Raw genomic sequence first — 25432 nt, 5'->3', positions numbered from 1 at the left:
TTAACAATAGTCTAATGAATACTTAAAAAATTGCTGAGAGTGTAAATCTTATGTTAAGAGTTCTTGGTAATAATAATAATAACAATGATAATAATAATAATAAGGCAAGAGGACATTTTTAGAGGGGATGGATAGTTTTATGGCATAAATTGAATAATTTCATGGGTATATACTTATTTCCAAACTCATCAAGATGTATATATTAATTATATATAGATATTTTTGTATGTAGGGAGAAAAGAGCGCCTTCTAAATATTTCCCAATTATATCAGCTGTAGTTGGCAACATTTGAATCAAATTCTTAAAATTGCCATGACATCACATAACTCGCCTCTGTATGGGTGGGGCTTACCTCACACTGTCAGAAACTGAAGCCAGGAAAACACACATTACATCCTTCCCGTCCTATTGTTCCATGAGTAAAACAGCCATCATTACTGGAATTGTCGTTAGGTTCTATTTCAGGGTCTGGTGGACTTTTCTGGTAAGTCATGTGTTTTGACTGGTATTCCATTCTGAGATTCCAAGTTCACCAAATATTCAAGAAAAACATAAGGGCAAAAGACTAAATACAGAGTCCAGCACAAGTAATGCCCCTTTTTGTTACAAAATCTTTTATTACCAAAAAATTACCATGAAATTCTGTAACATAACAATATCACACTCAAGCACACCATATGACATTTTAGGTGAAATGTTCAAATTAAAACTATAAATTATTACATTCATATTATTATCCTATAGACCACAATTAAGCAGGCCTTACTTCTACCAGACCCTGTATACCAATGCAGGGATGATATTGGATAATTTTTGCCTGAATATATCAATTGCTGTGGAGTAATTTTCCAATAATATAGAACATGTTCATTAAAACAAAATTATGCCCCCCTCCTACCCTATATGTCACATAGTGTAGCAATCTTACACATGAGTTGCTACATTCATAGGAGTACAAGAGTACTAGTAACTCATACAGTTGAAATCTAAACAATTTCCCAACCACTGCAACTCCTCTCTCTCCCCCTATTCAGAATGTGGGTTTCCACCACCATGCCAGAGCTTACCCCTCATTCACACACTCTGGGACCAGCCCCTACTCTCAGCTGGCTCATGGGCCGCCCCCTCTCCCTGCCTCTCATTCCACCTTCACCTCAGTGATAACTTGGAGATCCAGGGTCCCCTATAAATGCAAAAATTAATGACAAAAACAAAACAGCAAACAAAAAGCTCCCGTGTTGCACCTTTATACTCTTCTTTATCCAGCACCCCTACCCTACCCAGATGGTGCACAGCAGTCTCAACAGAGGAGACATTCTCTTCCCAGATGAACACATGAGGACAGTTTATAAAAAATAGGCAGGTAACCCTGGCTGGTGTGGCTCAATTGGAGCATTGTCCTGTGGCCAAAAGGTTGCAGTTTCAATCCCTGGTCCAGGCACATACAAGAGACAACCAATTGATGCTTCTCTCGCATCAGTGTTTCTCTCTCTTCCTTCCTCTCTCTCTAGAAGCAATGAAAAAATGTCCCAGAAGGATAAAGCAAAGAAAAAATATAGGCAGGCAGGGGCTGGCAAGTATTTACATGCAGTTTTCATCACTTTTCTGGACAGGGGTTAAGTGAAAAATAAAGCTGTAGCTCTAGAAAATCCATCTAATGAGAAGACATTTTGAATTTTACTCCTCATGGTTGGCAGAATAACAGCTTCCCCAAGATGTCAATGTCCTAATCCCTACAACCTGTGATTCTGTTAGGTTACATTGAAAGGGGAAAGTAAGGTTGCAGATAAAACTGAGTTGCCAATCAGATGACCTTAAAATAGGGAGATTATTTTGGATTATCCAAGGGCCTCCAAGCATCCTTAAAAGTGGGGAAAGGAGGCAGAAAAGAATCAAAAGAGATGGCAGCATGATAAGGACTTGGTCCCACTTGGCAGGCTTTGAAGATAGAAAATGGGACCATGTACAGGTGGCCTCCAGAAAATGGAAAGGCATGGAAATGGATTCTCTCCTAGAGTCTCTAGGAAAAACCAGCCCTGCCAACACCTTGATTATAGCCTAGTAGGACCCATTTCAGATCTCTGACCTATAGAAATGTAAGATAACATGTTACTTTAAACCACTAAATTTGTGGCAATTTGTTACAACAGTAATAGGAAACTATCACACATCCCTTGTTAAGTAAAATGGCCAACACTTACTGAGTGAGTATTGTGTACAGGCAACCTTCATGAACGGGCTGTATTTGTCATGACCGTCCTAAAAGCCAAAATTAGAAAAATAGCTAAAATTGAATAATGAATATTATTAAAAGAAGAGGGGCTATAATAAACACAAGAAATACCTTGTTTAATACTGTTTTTATGTTCTTGAGTGTTGTTTCTTTTAATCTCCATGTGGAAGCATTTCTTTTCTACTTTGATCTTTCAAGACCTCAATTCCTGAATGTGTTGAAAGAGAATAAAATAATTTTTTCAATTGTCCTCATGGGCCTTATAAATCCCTAGAAAGAATAGATGAGACCCTGTTGAATAAAACTGTGGGGTGTAGTAGCTTGACATAGTGCTGGGTGCTGGGAGACCTGGGTTCCAATCCCACTTTAGAAAGTGTTTGCTGACCTTAATTTTCCCTTGTGGGAGGAAACAGAGGTAGATAGGATAGTATAGATGATGAATATCAGGGATAGCTGCCTAGAAGGGTCCTGCAGCTCTGTCATGGCGAGACTGAAGTGAGGTGAGTTACTGCTGTGGGTGTAGAATGAGGAATTGGTGTCGTAGGGACATGAAGTTTGCCATCCCTGATTTATACATCAGGTATTAATCTAGATGCTAGAAATAAGACAATGATTATGACACAGCCACTGACTTTTAGGAGCTCAGTTCAGAGAAAGGAGGACAAACAGATCAGTGGGCAATTGCATTATCATATCACAAGTGATATGACAGAAGAAGGTGTGGAGAAATGAAAAGATTAAAAGGATAAGACCAAATCCCATCCCTCAAGGGTGTCAGAGTCTAATAGAAAAGATAAGAAAGTAAACAAACAGTACACAAAGCAGAAATAAGTTCTACTATAGAACTCCTCATAGGGTCCCTGGGGGGCAAGAGGAGATGCCACTAAATCTAGAGCTGGAAGCTGGGAGAAAATGACTTTCTATCCGATGAAGGAAATGATTGCCTTACGCACCATATGGCCCAACGAATACCTCACAGGTTTTTAAGCTGAACTGCACAGTTTATCTCAAAATGAAACGTTTCATTTTTAAATGTTGAGGATTAAATATAAAAGAAAATCAACAGGTTAGAAATTAATGATTTCTTTTTTCTAATGTAAAACTCTCAATTGGGAACTGTCAGTGTGCTGTTGGATTGACTTCTTTTTACATCATCATTTTTATATAGTTAATTCTTGCAGAAAAAAAGGCTTCTCAAAATTTGGTCTGGTTTAGATGCTTTCTCCTAAACAACCTACCATTCATAACATTATATATATGAAATGCAAAAAAAAAAAAAAAAGGTATTCAAGTGAATCCCAGCCACTAAGGTTAAAAAGCAGACATTTTCAGTATCTTTGAAACTCCAATGTACTTCCCAATTATAGCTTTCAAAATTACAATAATTATTAGGCTTTTTAAATACAAGTCCAAAGAGAAAAGTATCTTACAATCTCCTGTTTAGTTAACCCTATTGACATCAGAAATAATAATGATAAAAATAAGACACACTAAATTTAAAATAATTTGTATATACAAAGAATAAAATTAATGAAAGCTGCCCTCTCCTACCCCATCAAATTTCTGAAAGATAGTTAGCATTAATAATTCCTCATGATTCCTTCCAGAAAATAAAAGTCTTTCTGGAGGTGGGGCAAAGGGAGTGTACTAATACTGATGAGTAATAATAATAGTAATGAAATTGCTGAATTAAAAGATATATGCAATTTTTAATAGATGTCAAATTACCATAGCAAATTGTTACACCAACATGCACTCCTATAATTAAATAAGGAAGAAGATTTTGAAAGCATCAGCAAGAAAAAGAAATGGCATTGTATCCACTCAAAGTGCAGACTTTAATGATACTGATGTGTAAGTGCTGTGTTACTGCAGATGCTGAACCTGGAAGCCAGAGTTCTAAGACAGTGCCTGTGCATGACAGAGGACTGTGTGGAGATCGTGGCCAGAATTTGTCAGAATGTGTCCAATTTCATGCAAGATGTCAAAAATGTCAGGATTTCCTATGGGAAGGTAAATAATTAAATTATTTTCTCAGAGTTCCAATAGTATTCTGGTCAGAGGTCAAACTGTCACTTTTACAACCATTGTGGATTCATTTGCTTCCCTGAAAGTATTTTGTGTATCTGTGTGAGCTCATTTCCAGCTTGATGTGCTCAGTATAGGTTTATAAACTTTTACTATTCAAAAGTAGGTGAAATCACTTTTTCCCTTTTTTAAATTCTCAATGTGTTCCTGTGAAACTTTTTATGTTTAAAGGCCAAACAAACACAAATGTGTACAAAAGAGAGCTATGAACAAATTAGGAACCTCCTTCCTTCTTGCTGCAAAAGAAAAGGCAGCCCACCAATAAAATCAACCTTCCTATTACATAAGCAAATTTGTAGCCAAGTGAATTTCTTTTTTCCTTTTGAAAGTGGCATTAGACTTTTTCCAGTTGGTGGGTTAATTACTAATTGGTATTTAAAATGGAAGTGGCTTCTCCTCACAAACGCCAAGCAGACTTTTCCTTCCCAGATCTGACCTTGGCCTTTGTTCCACCCTGAGGGGAGAAATCCTCTCCACAAGACTGTTCCTGCATTTCCTCCTCCCTTCCCTCATCTCCCTTTACTTTGGGTAACTAGAATTGCTTTTCCCACCCACTAAGGCCTGAACACAAAATTTCTTACAAATGCCAAGAAGAGCTTTTGATTCTGGTGTTTCTGGGTTTTGTTTTCATTTGTTTGTTTGTTTTTTGTTTTTTTTAACCTTGCCAAAGCCCTAAAGGAAGGAAATTCTAAAAAGTGTGGCTAAGGGCTTGGAGTAGGAGGTTGAATATACCCAGCAGTGCACTGGACCTTTTTGTTAGAGCAAGAAAGATCTTTTTCTTCTGAATTGCTAACTGGATTATTCTCTGTCCCAGTGCTTCATCATTTGGAAAATGGGATTAATATAGCTACTTTATATTGGTGTTTTGTGGATTAAATAAAGTGTCTGAAGTATTAATGATGCTCATTATTCAAGTGCTTGTATTTTAAGTCACAGTTGTAAGGTTGCATACAGAAACAGAAGTTTTCATAAGAGAAAAATATACACTACTATATTAACCACTTACAAAAAGAGTCCTACTCAAACATCTCTTCATTAACTTCCTTCTATCCAGTTAGAAGCTTTAATGAAAAAATCTCTCAAAAATCTCTCACTGGTTGTCATAAAATAACACAGAAGATGGGGGAAGGGATTGGAGGAAGATGGCCAAAAGATACAAACTTCCATTTATACCACAAATAAGTACTGGAGATGAAATAAATCACAAGATGATTATTGAACACTGCTATATGACATATATGAAAAATGTTAAGACAGTAAATCCTAAGAAGTCTCACCACAAGGAAAATTTTCTTCTCTTCTTTTTATTGTATCTATATGAGATAATGGATAGTAACTAATCCTCATGCAGGAATCATTTTGCAGCATATGTAAATCAAACCATGAGGCTGTACACCTTAAACTTATACATTGGTGTATATCAGCTACTTCTTAGTAAAACTGGAAAAAAGATAATGCAGAAGAAATTAGATAATACAATATAAATATAATCAGTGTACAGCATCAGGTAATTAGTATACATCGGCTAGTGCCTCAGAGAGAGTATACAGCACGTAACACAGTATACATGCAATGCAAATTGATTGCTGCAAAGGTAACACATACAGGAAAGGATGTCCTAATGCATTCCCATACAATTTAAAACTTTTATTATAAAATGCATTTTATGGTGAATATATAAAGAATAAAATAATCAAAATTTGTGGGTCTACCACCTAGATTAAGAAATAAAACATTACCAAAAGAGCTGAAGTCCCCACTGTGCCTCTTCTACATCACATCTTCTTTTTGCAGGAAAAGCTAATGGATACATATTGTCACACTTCAAAGGAGACACCTGCTAAACATGGGTTTTTCTTTCTTCCTCTCAAAACATTTATTCTCATGTCTATGTAGTAACTAAAAATGCCTTCAGGTGCTGTGGGTCCAAATGATCATATCTTAAAAAATAAGAGCTTTATTGAAATATGGTTGATATACCATAAAGCTCAACTTTTTAAAGAATACAATCCAGCGTTTCTGAAACTGAAAGGTTGTATTATCATCACCACTTTCAAAAAGTTGTATTATTGTCACCACTATCTAATTCCAGAATATGTCCACCTGTGAAGATACACCATACTCATTAGCTATCACTTCCCTATCTCCCTATACCTTCTCCTATCCAGCCCTGACAGCCACTAATCTGCTTTCTGTCTCTGTGAATTTGCTTATTTTGGGCATTTCAAATAATGGAATTATACAATATATGGTCTTTTGTGAATGACTTCTTTAACTTAGTGTAATGGTTTCAAGTTTCAACAATATTGTAGCATGTATCAGAACTTTATTCCTTTTAATGACTGCATAATATTCCATTGTGTGTCTATATCATATTTATCTATTCATCAGTTGATGACATTTGGTTTGTTTCAACTTTATGGCTATTATAATATTTCTATGAACATTTGTATACAAATTTTTGTGTGGAAATGTTTTCTTTTTTTTAAATTATATTTTATTGATCATGCTATTATGGTTGTCCTGGTTTTTCCCCCTTTGTCGTCCTCCACCCAGTACCCCTCACTCCCTCAGGCAATCTCCATACCATTGTTCATGGCCATGGGTCATGCGTGTAAGTTCTTTGGCTATTCTATTTCCTATACTGTATTTTACATCCCCATAGCTATTCTGTAACTACATATTTGTACTTCTTAATCTCCTCACCTCTTCACCCCTTCCCTCACACCCCTCTCCTGTCTGGCAATGATCACTCTCCGTATCCAAGATTCTGTCTCTGTTCTTTTTGTTTGCTTGGTTTGTTTTTTTAGATACAATTGTTAATAGATATGTATTTTTGCCATTTTATTGTCCATTGATTTGACCTTCTTTTTTTAAAATAAGTTCCTTTAACATTTCATATAGTAATGGTTTGGTGATGATGAAGTCCTTCAGTTCATTCTTGTCAGGGAAGCTCTTATTATCTGCCCTTCAATTCTAAATGATTGCTTTGCTGGGTAGAGCAATCTTGGCTGTATGTCCCTGCTTTTCATGACTTTGAATATTTTTTTCCAGTCCCTTCTAGTTTGCAAAGTTTCTTTTGAGAAATCACCTGACATTCTTATGGGAACTCCACTGTAGGTAACTAACTTCTTTTGCTGCTTTTAAGATTCTCTTTTTATCTTTAATCTCTGGTATTTTAATGATGTGTTTTGGTGTGGGCCTCTTTGCATCCATCTTATATGAGACTCTCTGTGCTTCCTGGACTTGCATGTCTATTTCCTTCATGAAATTAGAGAAGTTTTTTTGTCATTATTTTTTTCAAATAGCTTTCCAATTTCTTGCTCTTTCTCTTCTCCTTCTGGCATCCCTATGGTGGGCCTCTTGAAGTTGTCCCAGAGGCTATTTACATTATCCTTATTTCTTTGGGTTCTTTTTTCTTCTTGTTGTTCTGATTGGTTGGTTTTTTGCTTCCTTATAGTCCAAATCATTGATGTGATTCTCGGCTTCATCCACTCTACTGTTGTTTTCCTGCAAATTGTTCTTTATTTCAATCAGTGTATCCTTCATTTCTGACTCAATCTTTTTTATGCTTCTGAGGTTCTCACTAAGTTTCCTGAGGATCTTTATAACCAATGTTTTGAACCCTGTATCTGATATATTGCGTATCTGCATTTCATTTAGCTCTTTTTCTGGAGTTTTGATCTGTCCTTTCATTTGGACCATGGTTCTTTGTCTCCTCATTTTGGCAGCCTCCCTTTGTTTGTTTATATGTATTAGGTAGAACTTCTTTGACTCCATGTCTTGGTAGTGTGGCCTAATGTAGTGGTTGTCCTATAGGGTCCAGTGGCACAGCCTCTGCTGTCACCCAAGCTGGGTATTCAAGGTGGGCCCTTTGTGTGGGCTGAGTATACACTCCTCTTGTAGTTGAGCGTTGGTTGCTGTTGGTAGGTCAATGGGAGAGACTTACCTAGACCAGCCAGCTGCAAGGACTGGCTGTGACCACTGACCACCAACCTCCACCTTCTGTGGATGATCAGCTGTGCAGGGGCAGGGTGGTGATGCTCCTATGTGGCCTGTAGCTGTGCACTGGGTGCACTGGCCCTGGGGTTTCTTTCGTGGTGCAGGCCAAGGTCAGCCTCCATCTATGTTTCGCCGGGGCACCCTGCCTGAGCTATAAAGCAATCTGAGCTGGCTGCTACTAGTGCTGGGCTTAGAGATTCCCAGGAGAAACCAAGCTATGAATCTAGGCTGACTGCTGCTAGTGCTGGACCAGGGGCTCCCTGAGGCCGGCTGTTGCTTGTCTGAGAGAATTTAGGTTTGCAGCATGAGCCAAGATCAGCCATTGATATGGAAAAGCAGCTTGGCTGGGCCCATAACTTGGGTGGGGAGGAGTCTCTGGGGATCTCTAAAGCATGTCAAACAGTGTTAGCCAGGTTGATATAGTCTTGGATATGGCACCAGCTAGCTGGCTGTGGCTCTGTCGGGGAGAATTGAGAAAAAGGACTATGGCCTCTGCTCACCTTGATGTCAGACACTTCAGTTTCTCCCAGTATGCCACTGGTGTCTTTTAAGCTGCCACGCCAGTGCTGGAGCTCAAAGGGAGTAAGTCTGATTAGGTGAGTCTGTGTGTGGGTTCTTTAAGAGGAACCATTTGGGGCTCCAGAAGTTTTTTCCACCGACTCAAAACCCACTTGTTTTTGTAGCCAGAAGTTGTGGGGACTTCCCCTCCTGGCACTAGAACCCTGTGGTAGGGTACACTGGTGTGGGGCTGGGACTCCTCACTCCAGAGATATCACTCCTGAATTTTTATCCACCACTCAATGATGTAGGACCAGCCTATTCTGCGTCTGCACCCCTCCTACCAGTCTGGATGGATGTGGTTTCTTTAATTTTGTAGTTTTCAGACTTCCATTCAACTCCATTTCTGATGACTCTGAGTAATGGTTGTTCTATATTTTAGTTGTAATTCTGATGTGGTTGTGTGAAGAGGTGAGCCATGTCTGCCTATGCTGCTATCTTGACCAGAAGTAGAGATGTGTTTTCAAAACTCTTGAGTGTATACCTAGGAGTAGAATTGCCACTTCACATGGTAACTCAATATTTAACATTTCCAGGAACTTTCAAACTTTCTTCCAGCCTGGTGGCACCATTTATGTTCCCACAAAAATGCATGAAGAGTTCTGATTCCTCCACAACCTTGCCAACATTTGTTACTGCTAATCTTTTTTATTTTAGCCAATCTAGTGGTTATAAAGTGGTATCTCATTGTGGTTTTGTTTTGTATTTCCCTAGTCACTAATGATGTTGAACATCTTTTCTTGGGTTTATTGGCCACTTGTATATCTTCTTTGGAGAAATGTTTATTTAAATCCTTTGCCCATATTTTCATTGTCTTTTTTTAATTGTTGAGTTGTAAGAATTCTTTATGTATTCTGGATACTAGACCCTTATCAGATATATTATTTGCAAATATTTTCTTCTGTCCTGTGTGCTGTCTTTTCACTTTCTTGATGGTACCTTTAAAGCATAAAAGTTTTTATTTTGAAGTCCAATTTATCTACTTTTCTTTCTTTTTTTTTTTTTTGTATTTTGGCATCTTATCTAAGAGAACATCATAACCCAACATCACATAGATTTATACCTATGTTTCTTCTAAGAGTTTTACAGATTTAATTTTTGAATTTAAGCCTCTGATACATTTTGAGTTAGTTTTTATATATGGTGTTAAGCAAGAGTCCCACATTCTTTCTTTTGTACTTGGATATCCAGTTGTCTTTGTTGCACTTACTGAAAAGACTATTCTTTCTCCCATAGAACTGTTTTGGCACTCTTGCTGAAAAACCATTGACAGAAAATGTAAGCACTCTTTTCTGGACCTTCAGTTCTGTTCCATTGAGCCATAGGCCTATCATATGCCAATACCATACTATCTTGATTGTTGTATTTTGTAATAAGTCTTGAAATTTGGAAGTGTGAGTACTCCATATTTGTTCTTTGTTTTCCAGGTTGTTTTGGTTATTCTGGGTCCCTTGCATCTCCATGAATTTTGGGATCGGCTTGTCAATTTCTGCATAAAGAGCAACTGGGGTTTTGACTGGATTACATTAAATCTGTAGATCAATTTGTGGAGTATTGTTCTCTTAACAACATTAAGTCTTTCAATCCATGAACATAGATATCTTTCCATTTACTTAAGTCATCTTAATTTCTTTCAAAGATGTTTTTATTTATTTATTTTTATTTATTAGTTTGAGAGAGCAAGGAGAGAAAAAGAATGAGACATCAATTTTTTGTTCCCCTTATTTATGGATTCATTGGTTGCCTCTTTGTGTGCCCTGATCAGAGATTGAACCTGCAATTTTGGCATACAGGACAATGCTCTAACAAACTGAGCCACCTAGTCAGGGCCAAAGACTTTTTTTAGTTTTCAGTGAATAAGTCTTGCACTTCTTTTTAAAATTTGTCCCTAAGCATTTTGGCGATGTTGTTGTTATTGTTGTTGTTTTGATGCTATTGCAAATACAATTGTTTTCCTAATTTTATTTTTGGTTTGTTTATTTTTAGTGTATAAAATGCAATTGCTTTGTATATATTAATCATGTGTTCTACAATCTTGCAGAATTATTTATTAGTTTTAATAGCACCTTTGTCTGCATATATAACTTAGGACTTTTATATACAATATCATGTAATCTGTGAAGAGAAATAAGTTTTACATTTTCCTTTCCAATATGATTGCGTTTTGCAATAATTTCTACCTTTGTTCTATGGAAATCTTTTTACTGGGTGTCACTCTTACAAAGAGTAAATGAGTGTCCCTTGTAGAATTCTTCTTTGCTAGGATCATGAGGGAAATCACCACCTTTCCCCTCATGATTAAACAAAAAATCTTTATATTCTATTCTTAAATTAAATGACTATGAAGATGCAACTAAAGATACTTTAAAAGAATATCTGTATCTCCTTTCAAATGTATACTGTATTGCATTAACTATGACTATCTTTATTTCCTTTCTCTTTTTTTAAAGGTTTTATTTATTTAGTTTTGGAGAGAGGGGAAGAAAAGGAGAGAGTGAGGGAAAGACACATCAATGTGTGAGAGAAACATTGATCAGATGCCTCTTGAATGTGCTCTGACAGGGGACCAAACCCACAACCCAGGCATGTGGCCTTACCAGAATTGAACCAGTGACTTTTTGGTTTGTGGGACAATGCCCTGCCCACTGAGTCACACCAGTCAGGGCAAGTTCACAATGTTTTCTTGAGTTAATTTTCAAACATACACTATTGCAAATGTGTTTACTTGCAAGTACAAAGGTCTCCCTCTCCTGTACACAACAATCTCCGCAAAAATGTGAGGCCCCAAGGAACCCTGGGTTATATCTATGTATCAGAAAGAACCAATAGGGGACAAGATTGTGGAGGAGTGAATGGAAGTCACACTGACTTCCTCCCAGGACCAATCTGGAATTACTATTAAATTGTGGAGAAATCACCCAGAACGAACAACTGAATAATAGCGAGAGAGGAGCCTTCAAACCTCGGATGGCCAGAAGAACAAGCTTTAGCACAACCTAACTGGTAAGGAGTATGGTGGAGACTCGAGAAGGTGGGCTGGGCACCCACAGGCAGCAGCGCCAGAGCGATATTTAAGCAGCCAGTTGGATCCCCCTGAGAAGAGTGGGGTCTAAACTATAAGCAGGGATTGCAAGCCTACTGCACCAGAGCCCAAAAAGTACACCATTAACAGCCAGGTGTGAAAAGCAACAGGATTGCTCTCTGCCAGAGACAGGCAGCTGGAGACACAAAGAGCCATTTAAAGGGCCAATGTGGTAGAATCAAGATGGCAAAGGAATATCACACTGACCTCCTCCCAGGACCATCCTGGAATTACAACTAAATTGTGGAGGAAATCACCTGAAACAAACAATTGAACAATAGCGAGAGAGAAGCCTTGTAACCTCGGAGACAGAACAACCAGCTTTAGCGCAATCTAACTGCCACTTACCCTGGTCTCCAGCATAGGCAGGGGAGACGGGCTAGAGATACCAGAGGACAGACTGGGGAAGGAGGCTTTGAGGGGAGAGCTGAGAGAGTAGCTGGGGGCGGGGGGATCTCAGTGCTGACTCATCCCCCATGCAGCAGCCGCCATCTTGCTCAGGCAGAGACCACACCCCATGTGTGGCACCAGTGTCAAAGGACCCAATAGCCCTTCCCCCAGGTAGGAATCCACCCTGCTCTGTGCTGTCTAAGCCACCTGCTGAGTGCAGAATGGCAGCCACAGACAGTAGACTCCTGGCCAAAGCGGGCACAGAGAGGTCTGGAGACACCTAAGGACAGACTGGGGAAGGAGGCTTTGGGGAGAGAACGGAGAGAGTAGCTGGCGGGATCCCAGTGCGGACTCCTCCCCCATATGCAGCAGCATGAGAGGACCCAATAACCCCGCCCCCAGGAGGGACTCCGCCCCGCCCTGAGCTGTCTAAGGCGGCCTGCTGAGTGCAGAGTGAATAGATTAACAGCTGAAGGAGACAGCCACAGACAGTAGATTCCTGGAAGTCTTGAACAGACTGCCTGAGGTCAGACAGAGTCAACATCTGACGTCATCAGAGGCAGATCCAGAAAGTAAAAACAGCGGTCTCCAACCATAGAAGTTCACACCACAAAGTCAGGAAATTAAGACAGATCAACTTAAGAATCAGAAGCAAAAGAGAAGAGTCTCACAAATAATGGGAAGACAAAGAAATACGCCCCACTCAAAGGGAAAGGAGGAATCCCCAGAAAAAGAACTAAATGAAATAGAGGCAAGTAAACTATCGGATATTGAGTTCCAAACAACAGTTCTAAGGAAGCTCAATGAGCTTAGTGAGCTCAGAGAAAATTACCAAAAACTACAAGAAAACTATGAGGAACTTACTGCAAACTAAATCGGCATGAAAAAGGATATAGAAACTATCAACAAGAAGCAAGAAGAAATGAAGAATACAATTTCTGAATTGAAGAACACAGTAGAAGGAATCAAGGGCAGACTAGATGAAGCAGAGGATCGAAACAATGAGCTGGAGGACAAGGCAGAAAAAGGCTCCCAGAAAGAGTAAGAAAATGAAAAAAGACTGGCAAAACAGTAGGGTACAAAGTGAACATTCAGAAATTGAAGGCATTTTTGTACACTAACAATGAAATATCAGAATCAGAAATCAGGGGGAAAAATCCCATTTGCTATAGCAACAAGAAAAATAAAGTACCTAGGAATAAACTTAACCAAGGAGGTAAAAAACTTGTACTCAGAAAACTATACAACACTGAAGAAAGAAATTAAGGAAGATGCAAATAAATGGAAACATATACTATGTTCATGGATTGGAAGAATTAACATCACCAAATGTCCACCCTACCCACAGCAATTTATAAATTTAACACAATCCCCATTAGAATACCAATGACATATTTCACATAGAACAAACATTTAAAAAGTTTATATGGAACCATAAATGACCCTGAATAACCCCAACAATTTTAAAAAAGAAGAACAAAGGAGGAGGGATTTCAGTATTTGACATCAAACTATATTAAAAGGCCACTGTAATCAAAACAGTCTGGTACTGGCATAACAACAGATTCACAGATCAATGGAACAGAATAGAGAGCCCAGCAATAAACTCATGTCTCCATGGTAAATTAATATTCAACAAAGGGGGCAGAAGCATAAAATGGAGTAAAAATTGTCTCTTCAACAAATGGTGTTGGGAGAGCTGGACACCTACGTGCAAAAAATTGAAATTCGACCACCAACTTACACCATATACAAGAATAAACTCAAGATGGATAAAGGACTCAAATATAAGTCATAACACCATAAAAGTCCTAGAGGAGAACATCGGCAGGAAACTCAGATATTCCACACAGCAATATTTTCACCGATATGTCTCCTAAAGCAAGGGACATAAAGGAAAGAATAAACAAATGAGGCTTCATCAAAATAAGAAGCTTCTGCACGGCTAAAGAAAACATCAGCAAAATGAAAAGGGAACCAACCATATGGGAAAATATATTTGCCAATGATACCTCATACAAAGGTTTGATCTCCAAAGTGTATAAAGAACTCACATGACTCCACTCCAGGAAGACAAACAACCCAGTTAAAAAATGGACAAAGGACCTAAACAGACACATCTCCAAGGACAACATACAGAGGGTCCAGAGACAATATGAAAGGATGCTCGGCATCACTAGCCATGACAGATGCAAATTAAAACCACAATGAGACACCATTTCACACCAGTCAGAATGGCCGTCATAAACAAATCAATAAACAACAAGTGCTGGCAAGGTTGTGGAGAAAAGGGAACTCTAATACACTGTTGATAGGAATGCAGACTGGTGCAGACAGTGTGGAAACAGTTTAAAGTTTCCTCAAAAAGCTAAAAATGAAGCTGTCTTTTTACCCAGCAATTCTGCTGCTGGGATTATACCCTAAGAATCCCAAAACACCAATTCAAAAGAACCTATGCACCCCAATGTTCATAGCAGCATAATTTACAATAGCCAAGTATTAAAAGCATCCTAAGTGCCCATCAATAAATGAGTGGATCAAAAAACTATGGTATATTTACACAATGGAATACTCTACAGCAGAAAGAAAGAAGGAACTCCTACCCTTTGTGACAGCATGGCTAGAACTGGAGAGCGTTATGCTAAGTGAAATAAGCCAGGCAGTGAAAGACAAATATCATGTGATCTGACCTATAAGTGGAATCTAATCAACAAAACAAACAATCAAGAAAAATATAACCAGCAACATTGAAAGAAAAAACAAACCAACAGTAACCAGAGGGGAGGAGAGATGGCGGTAACAGGGAAAAGAAGGGGAAGGGTCAAGTCAAGAAACATGTATGAAGGACCCACGAACAAAGCCAAAGTGGGGAGGGATTGAGAGTGGGAGGTGGGGGTGGGTGGCGCAGGAGAAAGTGGCAACAGAAAAATGGAGACAACTGCACTTGAACAATAAATAAATAAACAAACAAACCAATACATGATATTTAAGATCTGAGATGAGGTAGTCACCTGGCTTCTGATTGGTGGATTTTCCCCAACTCCTATCTTGCTAAAGATATGGGTTTTTTTAGTAAGCAGCAAAAGATATACTTTATAGAGGCTGTGGTCTTTCTCCACAACAATGATCTCTTATGATTTCAAACACTCTAACACATGGACTCTTCCATAGTTTATAGATAATCTTTACATAATAGCCAGCAGTTCATCAGCACACCTATGTAAATTCCTATTACCCTGGTACAGTTCAGATGGGCTGCTGGGCAAAATAACAAAGAACTGGAGAATCTTAGTGGCTTGTAAACACAAATCTGTAGTTTCTCACTTCATAGCATGTCAGTTACAGTTTGAGTGAGGGATCTGCAGCATATCTCCTCGCCCAGGATGACAGAGCATCCACCACATGGAACAAAACTAGTTCTACTGTCAGAGGGAAGGGAGCACGATAAATCCCAAACTGTTCTCAAAGGCTTCCTCCAGGAGTGAGACACCTCTCTTTGAAGAAGGTTGTGCTCAACCTCAAGGGGGCAGGGAAGTATTTTCCCTGATACGTCCTGATCAGAGTATCAGTGAGAGCACAGAAATAAGGAAAAGTAGAGTAACATTTGTTAAACCTATTATGTACACCACATGATCAGGCACTTTACATTATTTCCTTCCTTCCCATTTAACCTTGTTGAAAACTCACTCAAAGTTAAAAGGCTGGAAATATTGTAGAAAGCTATAAAGCTAGGATTTAAACCTACATCATCCAACTCCAAATTTCATGGACCATTTCCTTAAACATACTACTTTCTTCTTTGCTAGACTGCCCTGATGTTCCTGAACTGCACACAAAAGTAGATGAGGCCCTTAAATTGGTCAACATATCCAATCAACAGTATATCCAGATTCTCCAGGTGACTCAGCATCATTTGGAGGATACTAAATATCTGATGGAGAAGATGAGAGAGGAATTTGGCTGGGTGACTGAACTGGCAAACCAAGACTCGGGGAAATGAGAACATCTTCAATTCCATAAAGGTAATGGAGGATCCAAGAACAGATACGGAGATTGCATGTGCGTACATTAATTTTTCTGTTAGTTTGTGTATTTGTAAAAAGCTGTAGAATATTCATATTTCCATTGTGATTGTATCTGGGCTGATTTGATAAGATACACTGCATGGTCTTTAGAAAACAAAAAGTTCTATAAAGAGAACCAATTTAAAACATAAAATATTTTCTAATCCAGATATAGCTAATTCTGCTTAGAGCTAAAGTGTTATACTGATACAGGTGACCTTGAAGAAACTTGGCCAATATAGACTTTAAGAGAGAAGACTTTCAAGTTAAGCAACTTGAGTTCGAAAGCTAACTCTGAAACTTGCCAGCTGAGTAAGTTTGGGAAGGTAAAGTTCTTCAATCTTTCTAGGTCTAAATTTTTCCACCTGGAAAATGGAACTAATAATAGCACTTTAAAATGTGTATCTGTAAAGTGATTAGTATAGGTTCCTTATGCAAAGCAGGAACTCTGTATATCATATCTCTTATTAGTTTTTGACACAATAAGCTGCTGACTTGCCTTGGAAATTAAACATATTTATATACTAACTTTCAGGTAAAAGCATATTGTCATGGACATATTCCATGTCTCTCATACTTAATAACTTCTTTTGTATAACAGATAACAGTGACTGAATTTCTTTCCTGACCTTCCCTTCCCCACCACACACATTACGTTAGTAGGCAAATGAGCCAGGCTAACAATTCCTGATGAGGTCAGTATGGATGGATACAAACCTGGATACAAAAATCACTGGACAGAGCAATTGAAGATGCAATATTTTGGGGAGCATGTAATATTGGTGGCCTATCCTGATCCCTGGGGATCCAGCTACCATCTCCAGCTGGTGCTAACTGCTTAGCCCTGCAACCGTCTCCAAAGATTTGTTCTTGGGGCTACCTATGCTCCAGAGCTTCCAGCAGGATGAGACTGAGGCTAGAGGTCACCTGAGGCCACATCCTTGACTGGCTTCTCCCTCTTCTCAATCTTGCTTGCCTCCTCCCCTTAGTAAGTCTCACCTGAAGGCACCCTTAGTAAATCACTTGTATTAAAGTCTCAGGCTCTGCTTCTAGAGAATCTGACCTATTGAATTTCTGTAAGCTAGTGTTTCACTCTCTTTGAAACTGCTAGGTTGTGGCTCATGTGTGGTTTATAAATAAGTTTAGAGAGTCACAATCAGCGCATTAAAACAACAACAAATAGAATAGTCCAAGAGAAAATATTAGAGTTCGTTACATAATGTCATACACACGTCATGAAATTTTCATTTCCATTATGTGTATGCTTATGTGTGTATACAAATATGTGTGTATACAAATATGTAGACATATGTGTGCTTTGAGTCGTGACATAAAATGTATTTGCTACTGCAGACCATAGTCAAAAGGTTTTGAAAGCCACTGCTCTAATCCCTACTGACTCTCTGATTCTATTACTCCACTAGATTATACCCTAAGAGGACAAAATAATTCAATATATTTGATGATCCTCACAAAGATAGACTTTTAGTTTAGTGAGAAAAAAGTTTTGTCTTGAAGAATAAAAATTTAAGGAAAAGTTTAGCAGTGCTTTCAATCTTTACAAAGGTACAGCCAATATTTAATTGTTTTTATGATAGTATTTTCCATTTTATGCTATAATTCTAGTGTCTCTGAGTAACACTAATAGATTTGTCTAAAATTATTTATATTCATAACAAAGGCACTTCAGTATAAAAACCTCCATATAAAATAAATTATGGTTTTTAATGGTACATTTTTAGAATAATCATCACTAAATAGCACTTACTATGTGTCAGGCAATGTTCTAAGAACTTCTCCATTTATCAGATCATTTAATACCCTCAATGATCCTATAAGGTAAGTGATATTCTTTCCCAAATTTTTAGGATGAAGCACAGAGAATTTGAACAACTTGTCTGAGAACACAGCTAGTAAATGAAAGAATGAGTATTTAAGTGCAAGCAGCATTTTCCCAGACTTGGTGGCTTACCCATTTTGCTGAACTCCTATAAAAGTTATTTTTCTCAAAACAGCTCTTACTTCACCATGTAAAAGAAAAATGCAAAGCCATATAAGAGCAAATACTGAAGAGGGACTTTGTGTAAAAAAATACACAAATTCTAGCAGGTGAAAACTATTATGCCCCTTGGGTTGTAGTTAGATGGTGTTAGCTACATAATTATTTATTAAACTAGACATAAATGCTTTATTCAGTTTTTATGTGTTATATTTGCCAAAAGGGAAGGAGGAAAAGCTATGTTAGCAATTCCTTTATAAGCTAGAATTAAGAAATTAACAGTTTTTAATGTCTTCTTAATACTTTGCTTTAGATTTTTTTAATAAAGTAATTTATTTGAAAACATTTTCAAAATAGTCCTCTTTGGGTTACATCAAGTTGCATGTCAAAACAATTTCATTTAAAATATTAAAATCAAAGTATGTGCGTGTGAGAATTCATTAAGGGAGTAACAACTATCATGCATTTCAGATGACTGGTGCTTGCAAAAATCATACACACAACCATAATTTGTAAATTTCCTAGGAAAATTCAATGTAAAACTTGGTGCATCCTGTTAATATTTTCTCACTCACATTTTCCAGCTCCTCTTACAGTTAAGTCATACCATGTGGCCAGCTCTTGTCAATCAATATGAACAAAAATGACACGGGTTATTTCTAGACTGAGATAATGAAGAGCTGTATGGTTACCCATTCTCCTTCTCTACTGAGGCCACAAAGAAAGCCATGTGTTCCATATGCTATAGCCAAGAGAAAACATTACTTTATCAACGAGAGTCTTGAGTAAATAGGTAGTACAGAACCCTTAGTGGACATATTACATGAGTGAGAAATAAATTTTTGTTGTATGAAACCACTGGAATGTTGGGGCAAATTTGTTACCTCACTACAATCTAGCCTATCTTGACTAATGTTGTATTAAATTAATCCTGATTGTGAACTTGGATTTAGTAATCCTTTACTGTATAATCCTTTTTCTCAGGTAGTTCCAGGCATTCACCAAGGAAATTTTTCCAAACAGAATGAAACAATGATAGACTTAAGCATTCGGCCTTCCCCCAATTTCACGCTCATGATCCCTCTTGAAGAAAATACCGAGAGTTCTAACTTCATAAGCTACATGCTGGAAAAAGCTATACAGCATTTTAAGGAACTTTTTAAAACTTGGTAAACAGAGTGCCTGACTAGGAATGCTTTGTTGACAGACACACGATTCATAAAAGAAAAAACTAGTTTTAAAATACCCAGAAAGTATGTTCAACCTCATTAATAATCAAATACATGAAAACTAAGAAGACAAAAATAGCATTTTTTGCCTATCAAATTTGCAAAAGAGAAAAAAACCCAAATTTCTGATAGGAGTGTGATAAAATGGGAGTTCTTATATATTGTTTTTGCGAATATAAGCTGTTTTGCCTTTTTAAAAAGCTACATGATTATGCATGCCCAGAGCCATAAAATTTCTATTCGATACAATAACTCCACTTTTGGAATCAATCCTAAGGAATAAATCTAAATTTGATTAAAAGCCCCCTCCATACCCGAAGATCTACATTTGCAAAATTACTTAAGATAGTAAAATATTAAGAACACTCTTGATTTTCTAAAAACAAGAGAATGATTAAGTAGATTATGGCTAAATAGCTTCTAAATTAGTGACACAATTAAAACTGTATGTAACACTATCCTTTGGTAATATATTCAATCTTAAAGAATGATTAAAATTTAATTCGCAGTTATTCATTAGAGACCTTGTTAGTAGGTCACCATCAATATATAATTAAGCTACATATTACTGGATTTGCTGCCTCCATCTTTACCTCTGAGTTCTAGAGAAATTTTTTTCAATTTATAGTAGTCAAACAACCAATATCTTTTAAGCCATTTATAAGTGAAGACACAGGATGCAGGCACTGTGGAGAGGTAGTAATGAATTCAATAAGATCCTTTCCCAAATGAGCTTTCTATTCAGTGGGGGGTGGGGGATTGTAAGAGACACACACAGAGAACAGTCATGCAAAGCATTCTGTGAGTGCCCAAGGGTGAGGGCCTCTGGAAGTTGAAGGGAGGGTCACTTACTTTCCTAAAGTGGGAGAAACTTCTCAGTTGAACATATTTCCTTTTTTTTCCCTTTCCCACTAGCCTTTTCTCTCCTCTCCTTTGTTCTTTTCCTTCCTCTCCTCCCTACCACTCTTACTTCTCCCTTCCTTTCTTTAAAAAAAAGATATATACCTATATAAAATTTTATTTTATATACACATGTATAATTTTATTTTATATGTAAATATGTATAATGTGTATTTTATTTTATATGTATAAAATAAAAATGTGGAGGTGGGAGGTGGGAAATTCCCCAAAAAATTTCAAAAAAGGGGAAAGTGTGCGTAAACAGCAAGAAGGAGTGGGGTGTTTTGGCACTAGGGATGTTGAGAAGTACCATTAAACCTATCTCTCCCAATAGGGGCTTCCGTGCTTCCTATGTTCAGGAACCTCCACCTACGGTGAGTTTGGGTTCTTTAGTTGTGGTAACGAAGACCAACTCAGCTAAAAGATATGGAAGAATACTGTCTCACAAAATCAAAGGGGAAGTTGGACAACCATACCTGGGGCTCAAACTTTTAGAGCACAGTGAGACACTAAGTTTTTGAGAAGAAAACAATGTGCTAGTGTTCAAATAGGTATTGACTGTGCATTTATATCCAAATAAAAATATTTAAGAAAACCTTTTTTCTTTTATTTATTCTAGAGAGTGGGGAAGGGAGGGAGAAAGAGAGGGAGAGAAACATCAGTGTGAGAGAGGGACCAAACCTGCAACCCAGGCATGTGTTCAGACCAGGAATCGAACCCATGCCCTTTTGGTTTGCAAGACAACACACAACCAACTGAGCCAAATTAACTAGGGTCAAATAAAAATATTTTCAATAAAATCATCTGTTTGCAGACTTTGTAATGATGAGGGTGCAATGACAATGTAAAAGAAGATATTGAAAAATTGAGATATTGAGTATATTATTTACTAATAAGCCTCACAAGGTGATCTTTTACAAAGACAGTCTTAATTTTTCTTTTTAGTTTATTGTTCTTAAATTCTAAAAGTAAAAAAATCATAAATTCCAAAAATTTAGAAGACAAAAATTATACATAATTTCACCATTTCAAAAGAATTATCATCTTACTATTTTTTCTTATTCACATTATCTCTGATTTTCTTAGATGGATTCCCAGAAATGGAATTATTTGTTTAAAGGTTGACATTTTCTTTTTCTTGATATATAGTGCCAATATGATAGCAGTAATGTCTGAAGTACCACTTTCTCATATCCAAGGTAGCATTTCAATTTTTAAAACTTTACTAATAAATGAAAATTTCATCTTGCCATTATAGCTTGTATGTTTTTGATCATTCAAGAGAATGAACATTTTTCCAACTGAATTTCTTCTTTTGTGCATCCTACTCAACAGAGTGAATAAGATTTGTCAGTATTCTGATTATATCGGCTCCTCGGGGTCTCAAACCTACCAACAGTGAGAGAGAAAAATACTAAGGAAAAGATGGAGGAAAAGAATTACCTCATGATTTCCAATCATGTAAATATCTGGTGCCCTAGTTGCAAATATGTAGCTTGCTAAAACATGAATTCCAATTTTATAGGATGGAGCTTTTATCTAGAACCCTCTTCTGGAATTCTCAGCAAGTAATTTAGCTTCTTGAGTGCCTGCCTTTCTTGATTGGTCTGCAGAAGTGTTTAATTTCCATATCCCAAACTTTCACAACTGCCAGGACTGGTATCAGCATTTACAGGCTGTAACAGAACATTTTGCACATCCTAAGTAGTCAATATGCATTTGTTGATTGGTTCTTACCTACATGATCATCATTAAGGCATACATAAAAAAACTCCTTGATTAAAATAATAAGTCATGTCAATAGAAGGATCACTGCCACCAAGCCAGGGCCAACAGGAGTCCCCAGTCTGAAGTGCAGTAAAAAGAGAAACTTTATTCAGGTGGACAGTTTCCAAACCAGAGAAATACAGTCTCAGGTGGAAACTGAAAGTGTGCTCCTTAGACATGTAGGGGAGGCCCACTTACACAAAGTACTGGCCCTGCATGGACCATTTGCATAAAAATGGTCCCTGATTTGTCCGTTTTATGCAAATGAGGAATTCAAATTTGCATAGTTGATTGGTCCAAATAGCGAATGGTTGAAATTGTGCATCCTGATTTGTTGTTATGGAGTTGCTCTAATTGGTCAATAAAGATGCAAATGAAGGTGTAGCTGCTCAGCTCCCTGTGAACAGAGCAGGTCTCAGCCCATTGGTTGAAATAGGATTCCAGGAATTCCTTTATAAGGGTGGGCTCAGCCTGCGGGAACATAGTGCAGGAGGCTTAGCTGCTCAGTCAGTGTGTTTTCCTGGATATTTGGTGTGCTTGAGAGATCTCTGTCAGCAATGTTTGCTTGACTCTTGTTAGGAATTTAGGCCCAATTACCATGGGGAGTCCTTCTTGGCAGATATATTCCTTCTTGGGGTCAACAGTCACAAGCAACAGAAGTTTAATGAGCAAACGTTGTGTATACAGAGTAAGGAACAAACACTTTGATTTTACATCAGAGCCAGGGTCCATCATAGAAGTTCATCAAACCAGGGGAACTGTGAAGATCTCTTCAAATAGTGCTATTAAAAATATCCATACATAAGGGTTTTCAGTTATTTTGCTTTGTGTTAATTTTTTCAAAAGCCAACAGTATTTATTCTATTACTCATCTGTACTTTTATTCCAAGAAAAAATATACTCAGTCTATAAGTAATTTATTAATATTTTGATCATTGCTTTTTTAAAAAAAGGTAAGAAGATCTGATGCATCCTATACACAGCAAGTAGAATAGAATTATTTCTTCAGCTGAGACCTGGAAGTCCTGAAATACATAGGATAATACAATAAACATAGTTGCAGGAATGTTTGTCAGTTACATATTATGAAGTATTATTAATTCTCTTACATTGAATGGCAGTTTAATAGCTATTCACATTGGGTTACAATAAAAATTTCTTTACAAAATATCAAATGTACATATTACTATAGTCTATGGTACATTAATAGTTCTTATATTAATATGTGTTTATATATTAAACATTAAATCACCATGGTATCTGTGTTCTGTCACTTCTACTATACATATCCCAATTTCTAATTAACAAAGCATTCTTCTTTCAATTTGTTTTTTAATTTAATGTATAAAAATTAACTTTTTGAAAAAATATGTAATTCATGCCTTTGTTTAGTAAAGACCTATGGCTTCCACATAAGGTTTGTGTGTATGTAGTGAAACATATATAACTATTTTAACCATTTTAAGTGTACAATTTGGTGGCATTATGTATATTCAGTGTTGTACAGCCATCACCACCATCCATTTCCACAACTTTTTCATCTTCACAAACTGAAACTCTTCCAGTTAAACAATGACTCTCCGTTTCTCCCTTCTCTCAGCCCTTTGAAACCACCATTCTACTTTCTGTCTCTAAACACTTGACTAGTCTAGGTTTCTCATATAAATGGAATTATACAGTATCTGTCCTTTTGTGACTGGCTTATTTCACTTAGCATAATGTCTTCAAGGTTTACTCATATGGTCACATGTGTCAGAATTCCCTTACTTTTTTAAGCTGAATACTAGTCCATTATATGTGTGTATCACATTTTGTTTATCCATTAATCTTTTGATTAACACTTGGGTTGCTTCCACCTTTTGGACTTTGTGAATAATGCTGCTATGAATATGGGTGCCCTACATAGTTTCTTTTTAAAATTAACACAATAGTGCTCTCTTTTTTAATGTATACAACATGTCATACACATTTTATGAAAAACACAAGATGTTTTTGACACTTGTATAACCTCATAATTTGGTCCTTGGTTCCATAGAACAATATGAGAGACATTTGCCAGTATATGTCACTAAGAATTACATCAGGGATATATTTATAATTAGTCTTTCAAATTCTAAATGGAAATATATTTAAAGAGTGGACTCAAAACCTTTGAAACATTTTTCAACCCAGTCTTGAGCTATTTGATAGGAAGGCTTGTAAGAGAAAGAGTTCAGAGGCAGTTCATTCAATATAATCAACTCCATATAAAGATAAAGCCTTTCCAATTATAACCGAAGGCTATAAAACACTAGTACGCTACTGATAGCATCTTTCATTTCTTAATGTACAATAATTAGAGCCTATTCAGTCATATATTTTATATATTTGACAGAGAAGGTACCAAAAAGTTATAAAGGGAACCTGACTAATTTATAGCCAATGAGCTATCAAAAACTTATAGAACGAAGAGAAAAGGGAGAGCTCAGACTCAAAGGAGCTAAGTGATCAAAAGCCTTTGCATGCAGGCTGATCTGGACTTCAGTCCTGACTGCTATACTTTCTAGGTATGTGACTGGACAAGATCCTTAATCTATTGTGGATGAACCAGAGCCACATACTAAACCTTAAAAGCTCAGGGGAGGACTTTGTGGCAGACTTACTAACTCGGAGACCTAAAGTAACCACAAAGGATGGTCTGAAATTAAAAGTTATTAACTAAAAGCAATTTATGGCAGACAGTCATGTCCTGGGCTAGAATCTTCTGTGACAAAAGTCAATCTTTATTTACCTCAATTAAGCCTGTCTATTGTCTTCTTGCATCTATAGTAACATATCTTTAGAATGTCAAAGTAATTTCCTTTGTCTAGACCCCTCAGAGCACAGATTCCGCACAAAGCACCAAAGTGGAGACTACAAATCCCCTCATTGTTATTGAGTAAATTGTTGACTGTTAACTATTCTGTAACCACCTATGTAAAAGAAGTATGTCTACCTTTTACTTTTTATCCAATCCCAGAAGTTTCCCCACTTTGCTTTCCCCTACCTCCCTGATCTATCACCAATGGATTTCAAGTAACCCGCTTACATCCTGTCTTTCGATAGTAACACATAAAGCAAGATGCAGAACTGCCATTCCC

General features: G+C 37.2%; 1 protein-coding gene across 1 annotated transcript in view; it reads left to right on the top strand.

The window, feature by feature from the left end:
* Positions 1-19590, top strand: part of CLUL1 (clusterin like 1) — a 37997-nt gene extending 18407 nt beyond the window's left edge. The window contains 4 exon segments of the mRNA XM_054583828.1: positions 4110-4247; positions 16161-16339; positions 16341-16376; positions 19402-19590. Of these exon segments, the coding sequence (XP_054439803.1) occupies positions 4110-4247; positions 16161-16339; positions 16341-16376; positions 19402-19590 (542 nt within the window).
* The last annotated feature ends 5842 nt before the right edge of the window (positions 19591-25432 follow it).

This window comes from Pteronotus mesoamericanus, unplaced genomic scaffold (assembly GCF_021234165.1).
Source record: "Pteronotus mesoamericanus isolate MK-2021 breed Mesoamerican mustached bat unplaced genomic scaffold, CSHL_Meso_final contig_74, whole genome shotgun sequence".
NCBI classification, from domain to species: Eukaryota; Metazoa; Chordata; class Mammalia; order Chiroptera; family Mormoopidae; genus Pteronotus; species Pteronotus mesoamericanus.
This window is presented reverse-complemented; position numbering and strand designations above follow the sequence as displayed.